General features: G+C 39.0%; 1 protein-coding gene across 11 annotated transcripts in view; it reads right to left on the reverse strand.

The window, feature by feature from the left end:
- Positions 1-24,349, reverse strand: part of CASK (calcium/calmodulin dependent serine protein kinase) — a 331,352-nt gene that overhangs the window by 72,662 nt on the left and 234,341 nt on the right. For 7 of the 11 annotated variants that reach the window (XM_084789623.1, XM_084789619.1, XM_084789618.1 and 4 more), the window contains exons 9-12: positions 21,287-21,370; positions 15,921-16,020; positions 11,829-11,846; positions 2,667-2,788 (exon numbers count right to left, since the gene is read on the reverse strand). In XM_084789623.1, the coding sequence (XP_084645749.1) occupies positions 2,667-2,788; positions 11,829-11,846; positions 15,921-16,020; positions 21,287-21,370 (324 nt within the window). The remainder of the gene's footprint in view (positions 1-2,666; positions 2,789-11,828; positions 11,847-15,920; positions 16,021-21,286; positions 21,371-24,349) is intronic. The other 4 variants (XM_084789615.1, XM_084789614.1, XM_084789620.1 and 1 more) reach the window with 1 other exon arrangement.

A 24,349-nucleotide genomic window follows, 5' to 3' on the forward strand; every position in this document is an offset into this window, starting at 1 on the left:
TACTGAATTAACAAGAATAACATAAAATGGTTCCCTGGGGGCTCAGCAACCTGAATCAATCCATGTCATTGCTTGTCACTACTAAGGACCCTGCAAAACATAACAATCCACACCACCCATGGAGTGTGGAGCAGCGGAAGATGGACAGATGGCAATGTGTTCAAAGTTTCTCACCCTACTTTGTGGAGTCAGTTTACTATGTGGGCTTTGGACATCAGGCTTGGCAGCAAGTGTGTTTACCCTCTGAGTCGCCTCGCTGGCCTTGTTCTTTTGGAGACAGTCTCACTATTTACACAAGGCTGGCTTCTAACTTGTGATCCCCCTGCCTTAGTCTCCTATGTGCTGAGGACAAACCAAGGATATTGTACATGCTGAGCAAGTGTTCTACCACCGAGTTCCATGCCCAGTCTGTGCCTGGGTCTAAGCTGTATTTTCTAGGCCATGCACATTGTAAAGTTAAGAGGTCAAAACCGACTTAGAAGAGTTCATTATCTCCTTCCACCATGTAGGGTCCCGTGGTAGAACTCAGGTCATCAAGTTTGACAACGAGCACCATTACCTGCTGAGCCATCTTCCCAGCTCCACATTCATTGTAAAGATTTTATTTTTAATTATGTGTCAATGCAGGTTTATGTGTGAGGATGTGCCTATAATGCAGTTGCCTATAGAAACAAAAAGAGGGTGTTGGATCTCCAAGAGCTAGAGTTACAGGCAGTCGTGAGCTGTTTCATGTGGGTGGTGGGAATTGAACTTGGGTTCTCTGGAAGAACAGCAAGTGTTCTCTCTCCAACCCCTAGACCCATACCTTAGAATTGTTTGTTATAGCAGTTAGTGGGCTGATTCATATATGTAGTATATAAAAGGCCAAGCCAGGGGAAGGGTAGATGGTCAGTGACTAAAGTATGTATTGTGTGAGTACTGGGACTTGAGTTTGGATTTCCAGAATTCACATAAAAAGCTAGGCTCAGCACTGTATTTGTAATCTCAATGTTGGAGGGTCTCTGGAGCTCATTGGCCAGTCAGCCTAGTAAAAAAAAAAAGCTGCAGAGTTAGTAAGAGACCCTGTCCTAAATAATAAGGTAGATCGAGCAAAGAAGACACCCCCCATGTCAAGTCACTCTCTGGCCTGTACATGCATGTGTATACATGTGCACATGTACCCACACAGCCTCAAAAGCCAAACTAACTAAGGATATATAATTAATTTTAGTTGACCAAATTTATGAAGAGAGGCCACTGTTCAATAACTACAATTATACAGAGTGAAGTTGAAACATCATGTAATATTTCCAGCTCAGCTTTCCCTATAGCGTTCCTCATCAAAATAGGGCTCTACAGGATTTCAAAGTAAAACATTTGCACCTGAGAAATGCTATGAACTAAATCTCAAAAGGTTTTCTTTCCTTCAAGACATTTTAGCACTTTTGGTATAATAATAATAATGCACACCCGAATCCCACACTTAGTTTAGTAGTCAACTAACCAATCAGTTAAAGATCTTTTTTTCCTTTTCTGCCATAGTGTTACCTAGCAGAAGACTATTCTATGGAATATCCTATAAATGATATCTTGCTCTATTATAATCTGCATCTTACAGTGGGTGAGTCAAGCAGTACCAGACAGTTCTAGGTCTCCCAAAGCAAGTTTTGCTCTTTCATTAAGGGAAAGAGCTTCCTGTAAAGCAACTGAAATATACTATTACCATCAGAACCATCCAAGAAAATGTTCACTGTAGAAATCAACCAAGCTTTCTGAGACAACATTGAAGGCAGACATGAATGGTCAGTTTCTGTTTCTATTCTTTTATTTTTTGCAACAGGGTCTCACTATGTAGTCTTGGCTGTCCTGGAACTCTCTGTGTAGACCAGGATGGCCACAAACTCATAGAGATCTGCCTGCCTCTACTTCCCAATGAGACAGCTGACACCACATCTGGCTTAGCCAAATTTAATAATTGGAACATTCTCTTATGTTTGAAGAAGACACCAATTTTACAAATATCAGTATCCCACGGATGTTAAATATGTATGTGTGTGAATCTATTCTACTGCACTGTATCTCATTAATTTTTAACACTTCTGTATACATGCTTGAGAAATAATGTGTTAAAAAACAGGAAGAAATCACTGTTAAGATTGAGAATCTGGCCGGGCATGGTGGCGCATGCCTGTAATCTCAGCACTCTGGTAGGCAGAGGCAGGTTGATCTCTGTGAGTTCAAGGCCAGTCTGGTCTCCAAAGTGAGTTCAGGACAACCAGGGCTACACAGAGAAACCCCGTCTTGAAACAAAACAAAACAAAACAAAACAAAACAAAACAAAACAAAACACTTAATTTATTATAACAGAAAAAAATACCTTGGTAAATTAGGGTTGTGCTACACTCTATAAAAACAACTCACTTATCACTTGCATGCACAAATTATTTATAAATATAAGTACATACAATTTCCCCATTGCAGCTGGGTAGGCTACACTGCATTTGCACTTCATATATGTTTTATTTAGTTTGGAATCTGTACTAGATAGTTTCTTCCATTTTTCATAGATCCAAAGAAATTGAAAAAGGAGTGCTATGATGGAGATCTGGAGATCCCTATAAAGTAAAAGGGTCTGCTAAATACTACATGCTCCCCCAAGCAGTAAAATACAAAAAGATAAGACTTACATCTAGCAGTGTGTGAAGATGCTGATCCTGGAAAACACTGTGTAGAAAATCTAGGTCCTTCTCACTGCAGTCTGTAAGTGCGTGAATCTCTTCCAGGCTGTCCAGCACCTGAGAGACGGCTCCTGGAGGGACAAATGGAAAGGTAACTAACTGCTGGTACATAGTCAATGCCACACTATCTTTTGCAATCCTAGGCTTGCATTTCATAACAATGAGTATTGGAACTCAGAAGGCATGTGTTTTTATGAAGGAGAGGCTAAAATGTACCTTAGAGAATTTAAGGGTGGAATATTTTATGTTTTTGTTCTCAACAAAGGATTTCTGCCTTTTGTTTTTAAAAATGAGCTTGAGCTTGTATATTTAAATTTAAGTACTCTGTCAGCATAACTGGACTACTATGATGGAGGATCTGGGTGCAGCAAGTTATACATCAGCTAGACAGTAAAGGTACCAGGACCCCAAGGCATTTTGCAATATTTTAGAAATAAAACACAGGTGGGCCTTTCATACAAGGGCATTCTATCAAGAACCGACAGTACAGCAAACTGTAGATAAGAATTGAAAGTTCTTGTTGCTTAAAGTAAGCTTGGAAAAACTTTTTAAAAAAATAGTTTTAGTTAGCGAAGAACTCAGTATATTTATTCCTTCTTAAAATTTTACATACAATGTCAAAAGAACCAAAGTCATTTTTATTGTCTCAGGAATTTATACAGAACCAAAGACAAAGGGTTGGTAAACTAACAGACATATGCATAATGGATTCATCCAAATACCACATGAAATTTTAAGGAAAGTCATTTTGTAAGGCAAAGAGAATGGAAGTGTAATCAGTTTCCCTATATTTCCTCATGCTTAGCACCTGAGGCTGGTTATCAATGAAAGAGACATCTGAGCATTATCAAAGTCATTTACACAGCCTTAAAGAACCAATCAACCTATTTTTACTCTACAGACACTATGCAAATATACGCCCCATAAAAAATCCCCAAGAGCCTTCAGAATGTGTGTGTATAGATGAAGAAAGTCTGAGAATAAGTGCTTCAGTTGTAGTTAAGTCTTCAGATCAGTGTCCCAGGCTGGGTGAGGGGTTTGGATTTTGTTCTCCAAGGAGACATTTTTTAGTGTCTGGGGATATTTTGGGTTGTCACAGCACCAGAAGGGAGGGTGGCTAATTGGTAGAGGCTAGGGATGGCTGTGAATACTCTCTAATGTCTAGGATAGCACTGCACCATAAAGAGTTATCTGACAGTCAGTGCTGAGTTTGAAAAAATCCTAGTTCAGACAAAACCAAGATACTCCTTGGGAGCCATTTTGAGATCCTCTTGTCTCTGATCCCATCCATTACAGTGCACTTATTGGTGAGAATGGAAGTCAGGGTTATTTCCCCAGAAGGTAATCTGACAACATATATAAAAGAGCCTTAAATGCGTATGTGTTTCAATTTGCTAATTTCATCTCCCAAATCTACCCTAAAGGGAAAAATAGAAGGATTCTGTATGAGGATATTTATCACATAAATGGAAGATAAATCTAATAGGCATAGAGAAAACCCTGTAAAGCAGCACATAGCCAACTTAGTTCTCTTATTAAAAACATGTAAATTATAGGATGTTCACATAATGCTGAATAAAGATTGTTTTTTGAAACATGTAAACATATAGGAAATTCTCATGCTATAAAAAAATTCAAAAGTAGACATAAAACTATGGAACTTATATTTTCCTAATTAAGATAAAAAACCAGACAGAACACACACACACACACACACACACACACACACACACACACACACACACACACACACACACGAAAAATAGAACTAAATACACCAGAAGTCTAACAGTAGCTATAACTTTCTTACTTAATTCATTCTGTTCTTGGCCATATGTTCCAAGCTTTCTACAACAGCAAAAACTAAGTTGCCACATAAGCTACTTATTTTTGTAGTACCATTTAGTTACACTAAGGTTTTGGTGTTTATGCCATAAATCATATGTCTATCCACATGGCTATTAAAGAAATTGTCTTTATTTTGGGACAGTTATAGGTACAGTGAAAAAAATAAAAGACACAAAGATCCAAGTTTATCCAGTTTCTCCAATACTACCATAAGAAAAAACCTTAGTACATATCACAGTCAGGATGGTGACATAGGTACAATATGCTACAAAGCATCCATCCCCACAAGGCACCTCCATGATGCCTTACAGCCGCTTATTTGCCTCCCATTCTGCTCCTTCTAATCCCTGACAACTACCAATCTTTTCTCTGCTTTTACAATTTTGTCATTTTAGGGAGGCTATATGAATGAAATCACGTAGCATATACTCTTTGGGGATTGACTTTCTTTTTTTCTTTTTTCTTTTAAACCTACCATAGTTCTCTAAAGTTATCCAGTTTGTTCTTTACTGCTGAGGTGTATAATCCATGGCACGAACACGCCAGTTGAAGCATTTACTAACAGAGAAGTAACTATTGGTACTTCCTGAAGATGTATGGGCACAATCTATTGCTTTTCATCTACTCTTAGGACTTTTATTTTGCTCAGTGTAGCAACAAACAAATAAACAAATAAACCAAAAGCAAACAAAAACCCCAACGAAGAACAAAAACAAAACCCTGTAAAGGAGCACATAGCCAACTTAGTTCTCTTATTAAAAATTTGGAAAGAGAACATATAGAAAAAATTAGGCTCCGCTGAATCTCTGATTTCCCAAAACACATCAGAACACTAGCAGAATTAAATGATACTGGGGTTATCAAATTGTTAAATCAGTCCTAAAGTCCTGAACTGATGAAACTAATATAATAAAAATATCAAGGAAATAGGGTTTTTATATAAAGTCAGCAGATAACATAAAACCTAATTATCTCCATTAGGTCATTTTAGTAATTATTGTATATATATATATATATATATATATATATATATATATATATATATATATATATGCTATATAGTAGTTTACTAACAAGATTAAAACAAAAAACATATATTAAGTGATTAATAAGATGGCCAGGCTGGTGATTGGGAAACACTTGCACCTGTACTTGACCAGGGACATATTACTGATTGATCTGCGAACTCCCTAAGTACTTGTGTCATTTTTGTTCTGTCAGCACAGTCTACGAGTTACTTACTTAATCTGGGGATCTGTTTATTTTATGTAAGATTCCCCAAGACAGGTCTGTATGCTACATATTTTATAATGTCTACAAGCCTTGCACCGAATTAAGCCCTTCAGAATGAGTAATAAGAGCTAGAGAGATGGCTTTGGTAGTTATGATCACCTGCTGCTCTTACAGAGGACCCAGGTTCAACTCCTAACTCACAACTGCAATCCCAGCTCTAGAGAGATTTGATGCTTCTGACCTCTGTGGGTACATGTACTCACAGCATATATGCCCCCCTACACATATATAACTAAATTAATAAAAATAAATTAAAAAGAGAATTCATAATAACAACAATAGAAACAACAGTTTCTATTATTGGCCATCACAGAAAGGCAGACACCATCCCATCTTTCTAGATTGGAGATCTACTTTCAGAGGGGTCCAAGAAAGTTCCAGCTAGGAAATGGTAGAACTAGTGCTCAGCTCTGGGCTTGGCTAGCTTCAAAGTCTGTGCTTCGTCTGACTTCCTACACTAACTGGCTGTGCTAGGAAGCCTAGAGGAAACTTTAACAGTTATGGTTCATGCACAGATAAGGCGGTTGGAAAATAACTTTTCCTTATTGGGTCAAGCCATAGCCAAGTTCCTTTGTGCCAGCTGCTAGGTAGGGGTTAAGGAAAATAGAAAAATATTCTTAGGCCTCAAGGGGCTCTCAGGTTGGTGTATGCAGGAGGCAAACTACACCTTGGGATAGGGTTGGAGAGATGAATCTGCTGATGGGGCCACTGGATGGATGGATGTCTTTCTAAAACCTCGAAGATATCTGTAAGCCTGCATTCCCACGGTCTCCAAAGGTCTACTAAGCCTTCTCATCTGTCACTTCTGGAGTGGTTTATCGTCATAGCTCGTACACACAGGATTCATTTAATAGACTTTGCCTCATGAAAGGCAGCATTTCTTCAGTTGCACACAAGTCTTCTCTTGCCAGCTCCGAAAAAAGGTCCCTCATTTGACCTTTCTACAATTGTGTAGGAGGATTACTGTTTCATTTTATTTCTCTTTCTTCCTTCAAGTTGAATAAATGTTTTTGTCCAATGTTAAAATCTTTCTTCACTTTTGGCCACTGTTGCTGTTATTATTATTTGCAGAGCTGAGGATTGAACCCAGGGCCCCATTCATGGCTGGCAGATATTCTACTGAGCTACACTCCAGCACCAAACCATGGCCATTTCAATAGCTTCTTTTTAAAGAACCTGTTCTAGTCTTTTCTTTCTTTCTTCTTTCCTCCCTTTCTGTTTTGTTTTGTTTTGTTGGAGACAGGGTCTCACTATGTAACCCTGGCTGGCCTGGAACTTATCATAAGAGATCTTCTAGACTCTGCTTGTACCATCATGGCCTGCAGTCTTATTACTTCTTCCTTTGGGTTTGACCAGCAGAACCACAAAACACGTTTTAGGCCTGACAGATGTGTACAACTGGTATCTCTAATCACGTACCAAGGCCTTCTAAAATATATTTTTCAACAACAACAAAAGAGGTAACAAAACCAAATGGACACAAAGACTTTGGTAGGACTTCCCCATTGCTATTCCTTCAGATTTTAAATACAGGCAGTAGTGGTAAGTACATACTCACATGATTAAGCTATTATTAGTATTCATTTTGTAGATCAATATTGTCACATAAGAACTAGTCATTCTTTTTAAAGGTTGAAAATTTTGCTTTTCCTATAAAATCCTAGAGTAAGTTTCTAACTACCTTAAAAAAATCAATCAACCAATAAGTAGTCCCTAAGTTCTTGCTAGGAGAGAGCTATCTAATGGCATAACAGCAGGCGTCCTGCTTGCTTTTGTATTCTGGGCTGTACTTTGTAGAATGTGGCTCAAAAGAATGCTTTATCAAAGGATCCTTGATTAAAAGATTTTTTTTCTAAACAAATTTTGAAGAATTTAGAGTTAAGTACTGGAATAGATGAGTTACCCATAGGAAATATTTTTCCTTTTTGGAAAGGAAAAGAGTCTCGCTATGTAGCTCAGGCTGGCCTCACATTCCTGATCTTATTGTCTCACTCTCCAAAGAGACAGAATTACAGGTGTGAGCTGCCATGCCCAGATATTCATAATGGGAGTTATCTTCATATTAACACATGTATGGTAATTTGTGTTTGTACCCTTGTTATCTTATGTGATTTTCCAATCACCTGTTATGCAGGCAAGAGCTTTTATATTTATTCAACGACCTAGCCAAGGTCCACAGAGAGAAACGGAGCAGAGGAGTGAATCCCAGCACCGGACTGTGGCTTCTGTTATAACGTTCTTCTCTCCAACCTAGAACCACCTGATTCTCAGCAATGCTCCCACCTGAACCATGTGTTCAGTAATGCTGTGCTTTGCAATTTCTCTTCTCTTCTTAACCCCATTTGCATTTACTACAAGAGGTTCTTTTCTAGTATTTGACCCAAATTTTTACAGTGATAAATTTATTAAAGCAATTATACCTCACTTAAGATAACATCTTATGCAGTTTATTCAGTCATCAAGCATGTGTCTAAAAATTCAGTTTGAAAATCATACAATTAGATTTTAAACATTTCTGCTTTTCCAAAGAATCTCACTTCTAAGCAAGCTTTTCTGAAAAGTCTTCTGATACTATTATGAAACAATCGTCAAATTAGCATAAATATGTCAACTATTCTAAATGTTTTCTAGGCCTATTTATTTAAAGAGGAATATGCTTTTAAAGTCAATAAAAGCTCTGGATATAGAACAGGTTCATGACAAGAGTGGAAAAGTCTCTCTCTCTCTCTCTCTCTCTCTCTCTCTCTCTCTCTCTCTCTCTCTCTCTCACACACACACACACACACACATTTACCAAGTAAAAATAAGCCCAAAAGGACGATAGAAAAATAAACAAAGTGTTTAATCTAAGAGGTTCTCAGCATTCCTCTCACAACTCTCCCCCCACATAGCAAACTGTAAACAATTCCAAACAGGCAGAAGTCTGACAACGTCCCCCCTTCCCCGCCACAGTCGTTAGCAGCTTGCTCGAGTGCTCTATCACATGTATAGCCAGCTATCCACCTGGCAATCCACTGCATTCCTCATTCTCCTCAAAGTCAGGGACAGAGTGGCTAACACCAGTCACGTCGCTCTCAAACAGTTCAGCAAAGAATTCAATTCGTCTCTCAGATAAAAGTTAAACACAGCAAAGTACACAAATCTCAAGTTTACCATTCAGTGGGCTTTGGTGCTCCCATGTTTACCTGGCAGGTATTTCAAGAAAGATCTGTGTGCATTTCTTGTATACACGAAGAGCTATGCAACTAGGTAACAGTTGCAAATGCAGCACGTGAATACAATCTCGAATCTTCTGAAGAGTGGCAATACCCTCTATTGCTTACTTCATGAGTGGCTCAGTAACACAACACCAAACCACTGCACATACACTGTAACCACCCAACCAAAGCCTCTCCATTGCAAACATGATACCTTTTTTGAGATGGGGTTTCATTATGTAGCTCAGGCTAGCTTCAAAGTTATGCTTATCCTGCTCAGCCTCCTTCGGTGATGGGATTAGAGGTATGAACCCTATCCCTAGCTAAAAAATACAATGTTTAAAATTTTTGTTTTGCCAGGTGTGGTGGCACATGCCTTTAATGCCAGCACTCAGGAGACAGGAAGGCAGATCTCTGTGAGTTCAAGGCCTGCCTGGTGTACACAGTAAATCTAAGGCCACCCAGGGCTACATAGTGAGATTTTTTTCTTACTCAAGTGTACTTTATTAAGTTAAACTCACCAATTTAAGTATACACTGTCATCACTCAAAAAGCATTCCCTGTTGTCTAACTGCAGCCTGACTCTCCTCACCACCATCCGCCTAGACAACAGCTTTTATTTTCAATGCACTAAGCAAAATCAGTCTTTTAATCATGTGATAAGCAACAGCGCACTCCACAATGGAAACGTATTCTGAACTCTGGCGGATGTACTATATCCAATTCCAGGTGCGAAAACTTGTCTATAATGATAAATGTCTCAGATTCTTTATGTGTACATTATGGTATAGGTACCTAAAAAAATGTATTAGCTTAAGTTTCTTAAAGAACTTTACATATATATTTCATTAGCATACAGAGGCTACAATTCTAGTGACATTATGTTTATTAAAATAGTCTGTTTCCAAGTAGTAACATTCCTAATTTTCTTTTAATGAGACAGGATCTCTAGATGCTCACTCTGTAGAGCAGGCTAGCCTCGAACTCAGAGATCCATCTGCTTCTGCCTCCTGAGTTCTGGGACTAAAGGTGTGTGTCACTCCGCACAAGTAGTATCATTTTTGAGCACCATATTTTTTAAAGCACTTTAACAATATCCCGCTAGCCTTAAATGCTCATTAGCGTAAAGTTTTATACAGATTGGTAAGTATGACTGATAGGATGCTCATGCTCAAGATGATAGGTGTGGCTGACTAAAAAGGATAGAAGAGAGAGGAAAAAGAGAAGAGGAGAGAAGGAAGGTGGCAAGGAGGGAGGGATAGATTGCTTGCTTGACTGAATTCCATTTTTATAACCACCAGCATGGATATGTAGCCTCTGGACCCCTAAGATGTCGTCTCCTGCTAACCCTACCATTTGTGATCAACTCCTTCTCCTGGCATGGAGCCTGAGCATATGGAATGTTATTTCTGAGGTGAGGGTAAAAAACTGTTTGCTGTCTTGGGAACAACTGGTGCCTTCCCTTGAAGTCATTTCTGTTGAGGCAGCAACCTGCCAGGCTGTGAACAGCCTTGGTAGACAAGCCCACAGCCAGTGAAGAATAGAAATTTCCTATTCATCACTGGGTGAGTGTCAAAGATTTCTCCCATAGTCACACCTTTAACACTCTGGAGTGCCATCACAAGAGATCTTGAGGCAGAGGCACTTAGCAAAGCTATGCTCCTACTTCTGACCCACAGGTGCTTACAGTTGTCAGCCACAAACCACTAGTATATGGTGAGATTTTTGTATCAGCTGTACATTTGGCTATAAATAGCAAATGCAACAAAAGTGACAACAAAATTATTTGTTAGCATCCAGATTTTCTGATGTACATTTACTTTCCTTTAGTAAATATTACTTTGTGATAAAGTTTGATTTTGCATGTTGAATACTGACATTGCTGTAATCTACGCACATTATCTGGACTGTTTCAGTTCTCTTTCTCGTCTTCGCTCTCTGTTTTTTGAGACAGCGTTTCTCTGTGTAACAGGCCTGGCTGTCCTGAACTTGCTCTGTAGAGGAGGCTGGCCTCGAACTCACAGAGATCTACTTGCCTCTGCCTCCCGAGTGCTGGGATTAAAGGCGTGTGTGGCTCAGTGTGCACATTTCTTACAGTGTAATTTTTTCACATACTCAAATTACATCTCTTTGTAGTTAAAGAATATCTGTCATTAGTCCAATGTTTGTTTGCTTTTTCTTTTTTGAGACAGGGTCTCACTACATAGTCCAGCCTGGTTTCCACCTGGTTACCTTTCTGCCTCAGCCTCTTGAGTGCTGGGACTGTACCAGTGCATCTCTATGCCTTCCAGCCACTGTATCTGATGGTGGGAATTCAGAGTTTACATCACAGTCCATCAGTGGGAAACCGAGAACGGACTCTGTATCAGCAATAAAAACCACTCATGCGTAACAAAATTGTCAAAAGAAAATTCACACTTTACCCTAAAAGGTTTCTTAAAAGCCAACTTCAAAATAAATTGTTACCTTTTCCCCAGAATGAAATATATTTGTGTTTGAATTTCAGATGTGACATACTATGAGGCGTGGTTGGAATTTTAACACTGCCTTCTCCTCCCCACCCTTGGAAGAAGTAAGAAATGAAGTTATATAACAGAGCCTCAGGCAATCAGAACGTACAAAGTTCTCATTTTATGGCCAGGCAGTGTTAAAATTCACATTTAAACATCAAAACACAAACAGCCATGGAAAAAGTCAAGCCGATTATGAACCATGCAAAGCCAAACACTTTTGCATAAAGAGAAACCTTAGAGGAAAACAAAGGGATACCTACTTTCTGCTGCTAGAAGTCCTAGGAGGAAGGCAGCATATGGACAAAGGACAAACATGATTTTAGAGCAAGCAGGTCATCAAGCCATAGTCAGGCCCACTACATAAGGAACAAGCATAGCCCCCTAGCTAACACCCTCCCCCACACCCGAATTTCAGACATCAATTTTTTGGGATCTCATTTGAAATTCTTTGCTTTGGAATCAGAGAATAGGCTCTTTCCACTCTGAAGTAAGTAGCAAAGCAACATGATACTGTTTATTATAACAGTAACCTTAGTGAATCTAAAAGCATAATGAATGAATTTCAATAATCTAAATGGAAAAGTATTTTCCAGAAAAAAATTCTTCTACATTACAATGACACACCTAAACATGTTCAGTTCTTCTTTGCACGACAGGCTGGGGAGCTGGTTAATTTTTAAACTGTAATTTGAAATACTCACACTTTCTCAAATGCATACTCATTACAATAATACATTTAAATTTATGGAAATAACATGCTGTATTTTGTGGGCAAGCAGCTTTAGTCACTGTCCTCAAACATAAGAATGCCGTAGAAACAATTTTAAGAAATTTTGGAAGACAAAATTGAGATTGCCAATTATTACTTTTGTTAGGATCATTTTCAAAAAAAAAAAAGGCCTACCTATCATTTCATAAGAATAGAAGACGTATTACGTAAGGTGGAACACAAAGACAGTCGACGTAAAGAAGAGGCAGCTGGTGAGATGCACTGTTCTCTGTCCTCCCAGCCCTTCCTGCCTATCTCCAGCACCACCCTATAAGCGCAGGCGCTGCAGTCAGTTCCCTGGCTCTTGTTGGGCTTGGGTGCGCTTGCAGGTAACCGCAGAAAGCGCTTCTGGTTTTGTAGTGTAAAACAAACCCATACAAATTCAAACAGAAAGACAGTGGAAAGGGTAACTTTGGGAGTTTAATCATAAACAAGCATAAGGATAAAAGAAAGATTTTAGGTTTGGAAAGTAATGAAAACACCAAAAATGAGATGAAGATAATGAAAAGCAAATGTAGATATTTTCATTTACAAAAGTGCAAAGCTTTATCTGAGCCAGATAAAATAAACAAATGGCTTCCGCAGCCGATGTACTCCAGTTGGCTGTGGAGAGGCTGTGGGTTGGCAGATGGCTATAGGTCAGTAATGTTGATTAGGACAGAATGCCTTCCTCAAAATGGCTTAGTATTAAAAATTAATTTTAGAAATGTATGAATAATTTCTGACAGTTGTGTGAAATGCTTGGGAAAATGTTACTTTTTTTTTCTTTAAAAATCTCCTTTGCTTTTGACCTCTGACTACATAAAAATTTTCTCCTCATTTAGGGTAGTGATTTGCATTTAGATTTTAATTCTTCTGTGTTTTGTTTGTGGTATCCTAATAGCATCGGTGAAAAAGGCCTTTAGAGGTATTTCCGATGGCCACTTAAAATATACACTGTTTACAAGATCATAAAGTTCCAGAATTAAAGAAAGAAACAGAATCTGACAAGGTGAGAATGAAGGAGAGGGAAGCCAACTGTGAAGAATTAATGTGAAAGCTTACGAGTAGTTTGTAAGATGATGGAAGAAGGTTTTTGTTTGTTTGTCTGCTAAGAAACACGGTACAACACTAAAAAACTGTTTCAACTAGATCATTTAAAATGCTGAAAAAGGGAAAAAGCAGGCTATAAAATATATTTAATATAAATAGACATGTCCATAAATATAGATAATTTTTTGTACAGAGAAATTTCTTTTTTTTTTCAGGAAAAGAATACTTAAAGCCTTATTAAGTTCTTAGCGGGCAGAGGAAAATATTAATTAAAGTCAAATTCTGAAGACTATGGACCATACTGTTTTCTAGGCCCATTTCAAAAGATGAAAGTGATAGTATAGACATTGACCATAAATCCACAAAAGACATTTTATTCTAAATATAGTACAAGTTGTAACTCTATCATGTCATCACAAATATGAACTAAAAACCATGCCTGGATCCACTCTCCCTAAATAGTGTCAACTGTAATCTATGCTGAAAGCCAGAAGACAGATGCTTAAGCTCTAAAAATGGTCCAGGGATGGGAACAAAATTTAGTAGGAAGAAAAAAAAAGGGCAGAGATGAAATGATCCAGAGCACATGTACTATCACATCTGTGCCCCAGCCCAGTGCACCATAAGGGCTCAGGCAGCTCTAAGGAAACACAAGAGGAAGCCTCTGGGCTTTTTCCCCCAATCACTTCTCTAAGATTCTGAATGTGTCTGGAAATCACCTTCACTCAAAAGAGGAAGATTCATATCCTGATCGGTAAAAGTCAAAAGGAGGAAGTACACACATGTTGGACTAGGAAACTCACTTCTGTCATTTTGCATATGGTGTAGACACATCCCGACTGGTAAGAGATTTTGAGTCTGTATGTTGCATGCATATCCGTGAGGAAAGGGCAGACGCAGAAGCACTGACACTGACATTTCCAGACCCTTCGGGGGGGGGGCTGTGAAAGCACTTTTTATATTGCCTACTGTGGGACACACTACTGACTCATGCTGTAGGAAGGGTCCTGAGTCAGGATGCTAATGCTCGTACACAAATATTAAAGAAGCCAGCTTAAGACTAGAAAAATATCAAATCAGAGGGACAAATTCCACCACATAAAATGTTTGTCTCTAACAGAAGTAAAGCTGAGACCAGATGACATATGACTCAGGAGTTAAGTAAATAAACAAGAGGGAGCCCATCCTAGATGGCCAGGATCAGGAAACTGGCCCAGAGACCTAGGGTAGAACCAAAGACGACTGACGCAAGGGAAAAAAATAAGCCAATGAAATGATTCCTAACGATATTCATATATTGGTGCCTAGCCTAATCCTCATCAGAGAGGTTTCCTCCAGCAGCTGTTGGGAACAGATACAGAGACCCTCAGCCAAACATCAGGGGAGACCCACCAAAGAGAGGGAAGAAAAATTGTATGAGCCAGAAGAATCCGGCCCACAGAATCAATTAATCACAGCTTGTAGGGGCTCACAGAGAATGAAGTGGCAGTCATGGAGCCTGTGTGTGTCTGCGCCAGGTCCTCTGCATGTACCTTGTGGCTGTTTAGCTTGGAGCTTTCGTGAGACTCCTAATAGTGGGAGTGGAGAGTGTTTCTGACTCTTTTACCAGCTCTTGGGACCTTTTTCTTCCTACTGGGTTGCCTTGCCCAGTTTCAATATGAGGGTTTTTGTGCCTAGGCTTATTGTAACTTGTTCTGCCATGTTTGGTTGCCATCCCCGGGAGGCCTGTTCTTTCCTGAAAGGAAATGGAGGAGCAGTGGATTTGGGTTGGGGGGAAGAGGATGTGGGAAGGGTCTGGAAGGAGAGGAAGGAGGGGAAGCTGTGGTTGAGATGTATTGAATGAGAGAGAAATAAAGAAAAAAAAAGAAAGAAAAACCCTCTAATCACTCTGCATCTAAATTGATCATTTGGATTTTTAGTCAATGGACCTTGAGAACTCTTCATTGGTCAGATGTAAATGTGGGCATTTTATAGAATGAACACTAGCAGGTTCTTTTTAGAGGAGTACTTGCACATCATTCATTACAACAGGGAACTCTTCTAAAGCTTCTTCCTTGAATACTTGCATTCATGAGTTAAAGACTTTACAGAGAAAGAAACTTGGTGACTCTAAGACAGCTTTTACACGGAAAGACTTCATTTCAAGCGGTGCTGTCTCCGAATCTGATCCCACGGGGTTGACATGGGGGCGGGGAAATCTAATGCTAGATGGTTTTACAGTGGGAGAAGATGATCATCAATATCCAGCGAGTCTAACTCCGACATTGGCGTGGATGAAATGGAATACAGAGTTTGGAGTGTGCAAAGGGGAAGAAGTGGTGAGATAAAAAGAAAGTGGCATAGTGTTGGTTTGGGAGCGTTCAGAGAGGACAGTTTTGGTATTCAAATAAAGAGGAACCACACACGTGTAGGTAGGACTTGGTGGGTGACAAGCTTCCTTAGAGTTTCTTGGGAGGACTTGACTAAATTCCCACAAAGATTATTTAGAGTGGATGAGAAAAGACAGATGCCCAGTGACTCACACAGGCTAATGAGGAAATTATGCAATTACCTGAGGAGGTAGGGTCTTCAGAGAAGTCTGGCAACTCTTCAGGAGGGTCCCCGTAGAAGGAGTTGAATTTGTGACTTGACACAGCGGCTAGTACTGCTCCCTAACACACACACACACAAAGATGAAAAAATATATAATTAAAACAAGCACACAAACATAAGGCATTACCTAAATGGTTAATCAGCTTAAGGATCATTCAGAAAGTAAAAATTGTAAGAGATGTTGGCTAGAAGAGCCGGAGCTCTCAAAACAGTTTTTGGAATACTTTACATTAATTACATATACAGAATGAAGTTCATGAACTGATTATATCTTGGACTTGTACATCTACCACATGGTACAAGGCATTGCCATCATAAAATGATGCTATGGAAAGGTCATTTAATAAAATAGGAAGATGTTTGAAATAGATTATATTTTTTAAAGTTTTCAAAATAGTACACAGTCTGCTTGCTTCTTTGGAAAACTAGTTAATAATTATAAAACAGAAAGCACATATCAGAATGTTAACAGTATTATCACTGAGTAGTAGGATTGTTTTTCATTTTTCAGTCTTTTTCCTCTTTTTGTAACAATGACTATATCACTCTTACACATTAATTTTCAATAAGGCTACACATCAGAATCAACTACATGTAAAATTTTTTTTTGAGTCTGGGTATCATGTAGCACAGGCTGGCCTTGAACTTGATATATAGTTGGGGCGGCCCCAAACTCTTCATTCTACTGGCATTAAATCCTCCCAAGTGCTGCTATCATAGACATGGAACACTACACTTGATTACATGTGGATCCTGGGAGCCCCAGAGAGGACCCACTGAACCATAATAGAGAAGCCCTGGCATACGGGGCACCTGGCATCCTTTAGGACTACTGGGTGGGAAAGCACTGTGAGAGCTACTGTTTTAGCCATAGGAAAAAATGCTATGCTTGTTCTCTCGCTCCACGACACTGCCTGAATAGATTAAAGCTCTCTAGGTTTTCTCGTTCTTGCATGTGTATTTGCTCGTGTTGATGTGAATGTACATGCACATGTGTGCATGTGAAGGCCAGAGGTCAACCGTAGGTGTCACTCCTCAGGAGCCGGCCACTTGGTCTCACTGCTGATGTGATTATCTTCTTATCACTGCCTCAGCGCGGGGACTGTGTGTTCTTCTGTGGGTGCTAGGGCTGGCACTTAGTTCTCATGCTTGTGTGGGAAGCACTCTTCGGACTGAGCTATCTCTAACCCTCTCTAGGTCTTCTTATAGGTAAACCGAGAATATGAAAAGGAATGTACCTTGCTTTACTATATAAAATGTCCCAAAGTCTTCATGGACACAAAAGTGCTTTGAAAACTGCTGCACATTCTGGAAGTATGAATCATTACTAAGTCTACTAAAATAGAGGTAGAACATGCGTGCAAACCTTCATTGCTCTACACAGAATTGTTCACTTAGGTAGTTTCAATATGAAATCACTGAAGTGGTCTAAGTCTATCAGTTCCTATGTAAATTTTAAATGTTGAACTCCTGAGCTTTTCTAGAAGAAAAGATAAATCTGCCATGCATGTAGGCACTTGTTGTCAAATATTTGAAAATGTTAGTGGCAATGCATTTCCATAAGGTCCACTTTTTTTTTTATGACACTAAGTTTCTTGGTGGTTTTTTTTTTTTAAGATTTATTTATTTATTAAGTATACAGTGCTCTGCTTGCATGTACACCTGCAGGCCAGAAGAGGGCATCAGATCTCATTATAGATGGTTGTGAGCCACCATGTGGTTGCTGGGAATTGAACTCAGGACCTCTGGAAGAACAGGCAGCGTTCTTAACGCCACCTCTCCAGCCCCGGCACTAAGTTTCTTTCTCTACATTTGAATTAAAAAATAGAAAGTGAAGGAAGTGAAGAACAGCTGCATGCCTCAGGTTGAGGCAGGAAGCTTGGGAATTTCAGGTTAGCCTGGGCTACACAGCAAGATCATGTGTCAAAATAGCAGCAGCAGCAACAACAACTATCACCATCATCACCATAAAAAAAGACAAACAAAGTGAACACAACATAAAACACAAGTGGTTTTGACATTGCCATTTGAGGCAAATGCATGGATTTCCCATAAAGCAAGGTTAAACCAAGGCTGTTTTAAATGTAGAATTATAACAACCACATAGGAAAAATAGTGGTTGTTGAGTCTTCTTTCTACAGAAGAATCTTATTTCACTTTGCATATTATACATGCTCCCTCAACGCTGGGTGGAATGGAATTCTTATGTATCAAATCAATTTCCCACATGCCCCAAACAGAAGTTTAGAGATGTTTTTGTTTTATATCCAAGGGAAGTTCAACCAAGTTTCTTGATATGTTAGTACTGGGTTTTAAGGCTTTCCCCAGCTACTTCTGTAGTTGAAGATCTATAAACAAGTAGTTAAACTGGTACTTAAAAGAGCTTGCAAGAGGAATTGCTGTGAAATAGTCTAGCAGTTTGGCTTCTTTAGTTTTTCAGTTCAGTGACCATAAATGGTTCCACTACCCAATGCAAGGAAATGATGTGAAACAGGAGAACAGTTTCAAAATAGCTCACAGAGCCACAGAACTTTATTATAGGTGGAGAATCAATCTCAGTGATGGGCCATCTAAAAGAGTCATGTCATAAGTGGGAGAACTTTCAGTGTTTTATGCATTTTTTAAAAAGTTACTAAGGGCTGTCAAGATTGCTCAGTGGGTAAAGGCGCTTGCCTCCAAGCCTGACTATTTGAGTTCAATTCCTGGGACCCACATGGTGGAAGGAGAAAAGTGATTTTTCCAAGTTGTCTTCCAACCTCAACATGCCTGGCATGGCATGTGTGCTTCCTGACCTTTGGGCATACACAACAACAACAACAAAAACAACAACAAAACAAATAAATAATAAAAGGTTAAAAGTTCCTAAAAGCTCTAAAATAGTAAAGTGAATGACTAGTATGAGTCAAAAATGGTATAAAATGCTTATTAAAAATTGCAGTCATTTATAGATTACTAAATCAAAGGCACCACAAAAATCATAATAAACAAAAATTACAAAGTTAATAGTTAAAAAGATGTTTGGAGCATTTGCTACAACCTGGTGCCCTTCTAACTGCTAGAACAGTAACTCACTGAATTTTGCTGCTCCTAGGAATTAGCGGCTACCACTATGCATCCTTTACAGATAAAGATGATTGAGGCATAGTTTGCTCATTTGCTCAAGGCTTCCAGTGAAGGAGCGTTAGAACCAGGATTTACGCGCCCACCATAGCTCGGGCGGCTCTTTCCTGCATTGCTGTGCACCTCTTATTTCTTCTATTACCCATAATCAAAATTCAATAACTGGCTTTCAGTGAATTTTCTTTTTCAGTCCCTTCTAAGGAAGTCTTAAAAATTAGGTTGCTGGACCAATTTGGGGAACTTCAAGTCACTGTCTGGAGTAAAGAGGAGTGGTCACCTAAACTGTTCACTGGTGGAAATAAGCTGTGTGGTGCTGGCTGTTGGAAACCAGGAAGTTACCACCTTTGTTTCCTGAAACAAAGGATGAAAACAAGCCCATAATGATTACGCTGATGTTTCTAATTCTATGTTGCTTGGCGGGTCTTGAGACTTTAAATAGCCCTGCAAAGGGATGTGGTAAATCCACATGACCCCTGTTTGTTGTGATAGTTTGGCCCTGTCCAAATGAATCCTAGTCACCAGTTTGTCTATTTTTGTTCCAAGTCTGCTTCTGTGGCACCAGGGGAGGAACATGCCTCCTGTGAACGGAGAACTCAAGCCTGAGTGGAAACGGCTCTATTTGGACCATGGAAGAAGGTTCAACCTCACACAGTGTAATGCTATGTGAAGCCAAAGCAGGGTGAAGAACAAAAAAGATTGAGAGAAGAGTTAAGAAAGAAGCATAGACAGTCTCTTTGGACAGGAAACTAACTGCAAGAGAGCTGACCATGTTTTACTGTGAATGACTAGATTTTCTTTTTCATTTGAAGCCAGTTTAGGGAAATGTCAAGCCAAAGCTGTCAAGCCTTAATAAACGTCTCTGGGTACTAGCTAAGGATTTTCTTTTTCTTTTAAATTTATTTTTATTTATTTATTTATTTATTTTCTATCTAAGGATTTTATAAGGCAGATGAAGAAGAGTCTGTTTGAACTCCTGACAACAAAAGAATTGGGAGAAAAGCTTAAATAAGAATGTCCATCATTAACAACGCTATGTGAAAAGTTTTCTTGCTGTACAGCAGCATTCAATGTCCAATAGAATCTTCTACAAGGGTGGGAATGTGCTGTATCTGTGCCATTCAATATGGCAGCAACTAGCCTGCTGAGCACTTGAAACATGGCGGTATGAAGGGGGAACTGGCACTTGGACTTTTACATTCTAAGTTACTTAAATTTGCATGGCTACATGTGGCTAATGGATACCATTTTGGGCATTTTGGCCTTCCTGAGAACCTGAGAGGTTCCCAAACATGTACATAAAATCCACAGCTGTATACAAACATTCATAACCTTCAAGTAATGAAGAGTAACAAGTGAATAGTAAGCTAATTTAGGACATCTGAAAATACTCAAGACCCTTTGTAGTTGGTAGGAGTCATGTCATTAAGAGACTATTATCCACTCAGCTACTTACTGAACAGACAGAACACATGCAGCACCCCAGATTGAACAAACATCAATCATTTCTTCTGAATCTTTATGCCCAGGCTTTCCTTCCAGAGCTGGAGACCTACACCACTGAATGCTGGGTATTTTTCAGAAAGTTCTGAACTACGATGGCTCCCCATGGAGGGTCACTGTCATTGTGCTTTTTGGCTTTTTGAGGCAGAGGACAGGGAAAGGGGCAAGAAAACTAGGAAGAATACAGGATGACAAGTCATCATCGATTACAGTGGTGTGGCTTTAGAACCGAGGTCACATTTCAACATTTCAAAAATGCAAAGACTTATTATCTTTGTTATTTTAACATTTTGAAGCACTGTTTCATTATGTAGCCCAGGCTGGCCCAAAACTCATGGGCCTCCAGCTTCAGCTTTCTCAACAGTAGGATTATGACATGTGTCATGCTATAATTTCTGTCAAAATATTTATGTTTGAGAAAATACAACTTAGATTCATAATGTAACCATTATCTCTGCTACGAATTTTAAAGACAAAAGAAATCTAAAATATAATATTGCTTCTAGTTGCAAATTTTTGTTTTGACTCATACTGAAATATTAACTTAAATGATTTTTTAAAAATCTAAAGGTTTACTGAAATGGTAATAATTTTTAGAAATAATTTAGCTGTAGCAAAAATAATGGCCAATACAGGGAAATGTTTATGGGAATCAAAACAGGATAAAAATATCTACTGAGATTTTGGGTGGTTTTTAAAATTTACCTTTAGTTTTCTCCGTGCGTTGAATTTCCTCAGCTGTTCTACTGTTTCTGGAAGATGAATTTTGTAGGCATAACGATCCCGTTCCTGTAAACGAAGATTCTGATTATACACAACAACTGAAAAAGTGCACAGCTTAACCTAAATTATGAAGGTCAGATTTCTTTATTTTTTATTTTTGGTTTTTTGAGACAGGGTTTCTCTGTGTAGCCGTGGCTGTCCTGGACTCACTTTGTAGACCAGGCTGGCCTGGAACTCATAGAGATCCTCCTGCCTCTGTCTCCCGAGTGCTGGGATACAGGTGTGCACACGCCTGGCTGGAGGTCAGATTCTTAAATGTGAAGTTTAGACTTAACTTTAGAAATTGGTTATTTTACTCCATATATTGATACAAGTTCTGAAAGAGGAGATATGACCATTACAACTAATGGCTAAATAATGTTTTAGCAAGAATAAAGGACTAAAAGATTGTCTAATTTTTAGACATGTAGTTGGGTGGCTTAAGCTATCATAATGATTGTGAAAGTATGAAGTTATTTTCTATTCGATTATTTTAACTAGCATGCAAAGTAATAGCTTTCATTATGACATTTTCACATGCACATCATTGCCCTGAAGTTATCTTCGTCAGTGACTGTCAGGTAAAAATGAGTTCTTAAAAATTAAGTCTACACCTGTTCAGTATTCTGTACTATCAGCAAGAACCGAACAACAAAAATGATAAGGCCTTCCAACTAGGACTCTTTTTAAGAGGCATCTAATTAAGCTACTTCTTCCATGCAGGGTCTGCTTCAGTCCTTGCTCAGAAAGAAGCCATTTCCTTGGTAGTAGCTCTTTAGAATTCCACGGGAGCAATTTTGAACTTTATTTTAGAAGAATGAAACTAGATCCCTATCTTTTACCCTGCATAAAAGTCAACTCCAAATGGATCAAAGACTTTAATGGAAGACCTGCTAGAGGAAAAAGTAGGAAAACACCTGAAGCTACAGGCGCAGGGAAGGTCTTTTTCAATAAGGCTGTGATCACTTGAGAAATGGGGTCAACAATCAGTAAGTGGGACCTTGTTGTATTAAATGGCTTCTGGGCAACAAAGGAAACTCAATTGACTGAAAAGGCAGCCTATAGAGGAAAATCTTTGCTAGTCAGCCAGACTTCTGACAGAGAAGTAATATCTATAACATACAAAGGATTAACAAGAACTTAAAAAACAACAACAACAACAAAAAACCCCAACCAATTCAACAAATGGGCTAATACAATGAACAGACTTATTGCCAAAGATGAAGTAAGTATGGCCAATAAACATTAGGAAAAAATGCTCAATCTCACTAGCCATTTGAGAAAAACAAGTTGGAACTTGCCAGACTGGTTAGCAAACAACAATGTTAGGGTACTATTTACTGAGAGTGGTTGAAATTGAGCAAGGACCCGCCACAAAGGTCCACGGAGTGAAAATGTGTGGAAATCCTGATAAAGAGCAAGCAGATTGATCCATGTAGAGAGAAGGCAGTGCTAGGAGAGTTGAGACACAGATTAGATGGAAGAGATGATGAGGATGGGGCAGGTCGGGCTTGTTTTACTGTGAGAGGACAGGGATATGGTACAGGTGCTTGCTGCCAAGCCTCATGACTTGAGTTTGATCCTCAGAATCCACATGAAAGAAAGAGAGACCCAATTCCCCCTCTGCGCAATATGTGCCATAGCAAATCGATAAGTACCACCAAATCAATAAATGTTAAAAAAAAAACCACCCTCTTACAAACATTCACATACAAGTCAGTCTTTGTATGACTATACATTTAATTTCTCTAAGGGACAAACAGGATGGCTGGGCCATGTGAATGAGCTATGTCTAATTTTTTAAGAGGTGGTGAAACTGTTTTACACATCGGATGTATATTTTTCCATTCACAATAACAGCACGAGTTACAGTTGTTCTACATCTTTGTTAACACTAGGTGTGGTTAGTCATTTATTATTTTTTTAAAGATTTATTTAAAGTGTATCAGTGTTTTGCCTGAACGTATGTATGTATGTGCACCATGTGTGTACAGTGCCTGTGCAGTCCAGAAGATGGCATGAGGTTCTCTGGAAATGGAGTTACAGTTGTGAGTCGCCATGTGGGTGCTGGGAATAGAACTTGAGCCCTTTGGAAGAGCAGCCAGTGCTCTCAGTGCTAAGCCATCTGTCCCCCCTAGTAATGTCGATTTTAGCCATTTTAACAGAAGTGTAGAGCTTGTATCACTGTGCCATTATTTGGATTTCTTTCAAGATAACTATTGCTGAGCAGCTTTGCCTGTGCTTATCACCACCTGTAAAAATGTCTGCTCAAGTATTTTCGCATTTTAGATTAATTTTATGTTTTCTTATGGAGTTTTGAGAATTCTTTACTTTCTTTAGATCGTCCTTTATCAGCTACATCATTGGGAAGGATTCGTTCTCAGTTTGCAGCTTGTTTTTCATTCTCTTAATAGTGTCTCTCGAATAATAGATGTTTTTTTAGTTCTGTGTGTATTTTGCAGGTAGAACATGATGTTCTGGCAGACTGAACAAGGGTAGTAAGAGGAAGAAGACACCATGATACACCATAACTTTGGGTATGAGTAAATACAAGCCTGATTCCAACTGTAATGGGAAGACTAGGGCAAGCAGCTGGAAAGATGCATGTCTTGTTTAGATACACGGCAACAAAAGAGGTAAGTTTACGGTTGATTGTGAAAACACTTTCTACCTAATAGCATAAACACTTTCCCCAAAGTGTTAGGTACTGACAGTAAGGAAAGCAGTTCAGAATCAAAGCACCGAAAGAACTGTCTAGTGGCGAGTGATGACACAGAGCAAGTATATTTCGTCACATACTTCGGATGATGAAAGACCCTGGATAGGTTCCTTGATGCTATGACTGGAAGACTGAGAGCTGAAGGAAGGAAGGTAGACATTGTAGGCATCCCAGGGTTGGAAGAGAAACCTAGGCCGGCACTGCTGCTATTTTATTTTACTCTATTTTATTTTTGATTCCTAACACATCCTAGTCTAGGTGTGAGGCTGCAGCCTGCAAAGTTGAAG

Source organism: Acomys minous (assembly GCF_964271855.1).
Source record: "Acomys minous genome assembly, chromosome: 7".
NCBI lineage: Eukaryota > Metazoa > Chordata > Mammalia > Rodentia > Muridae > Acomys > Acomys minous.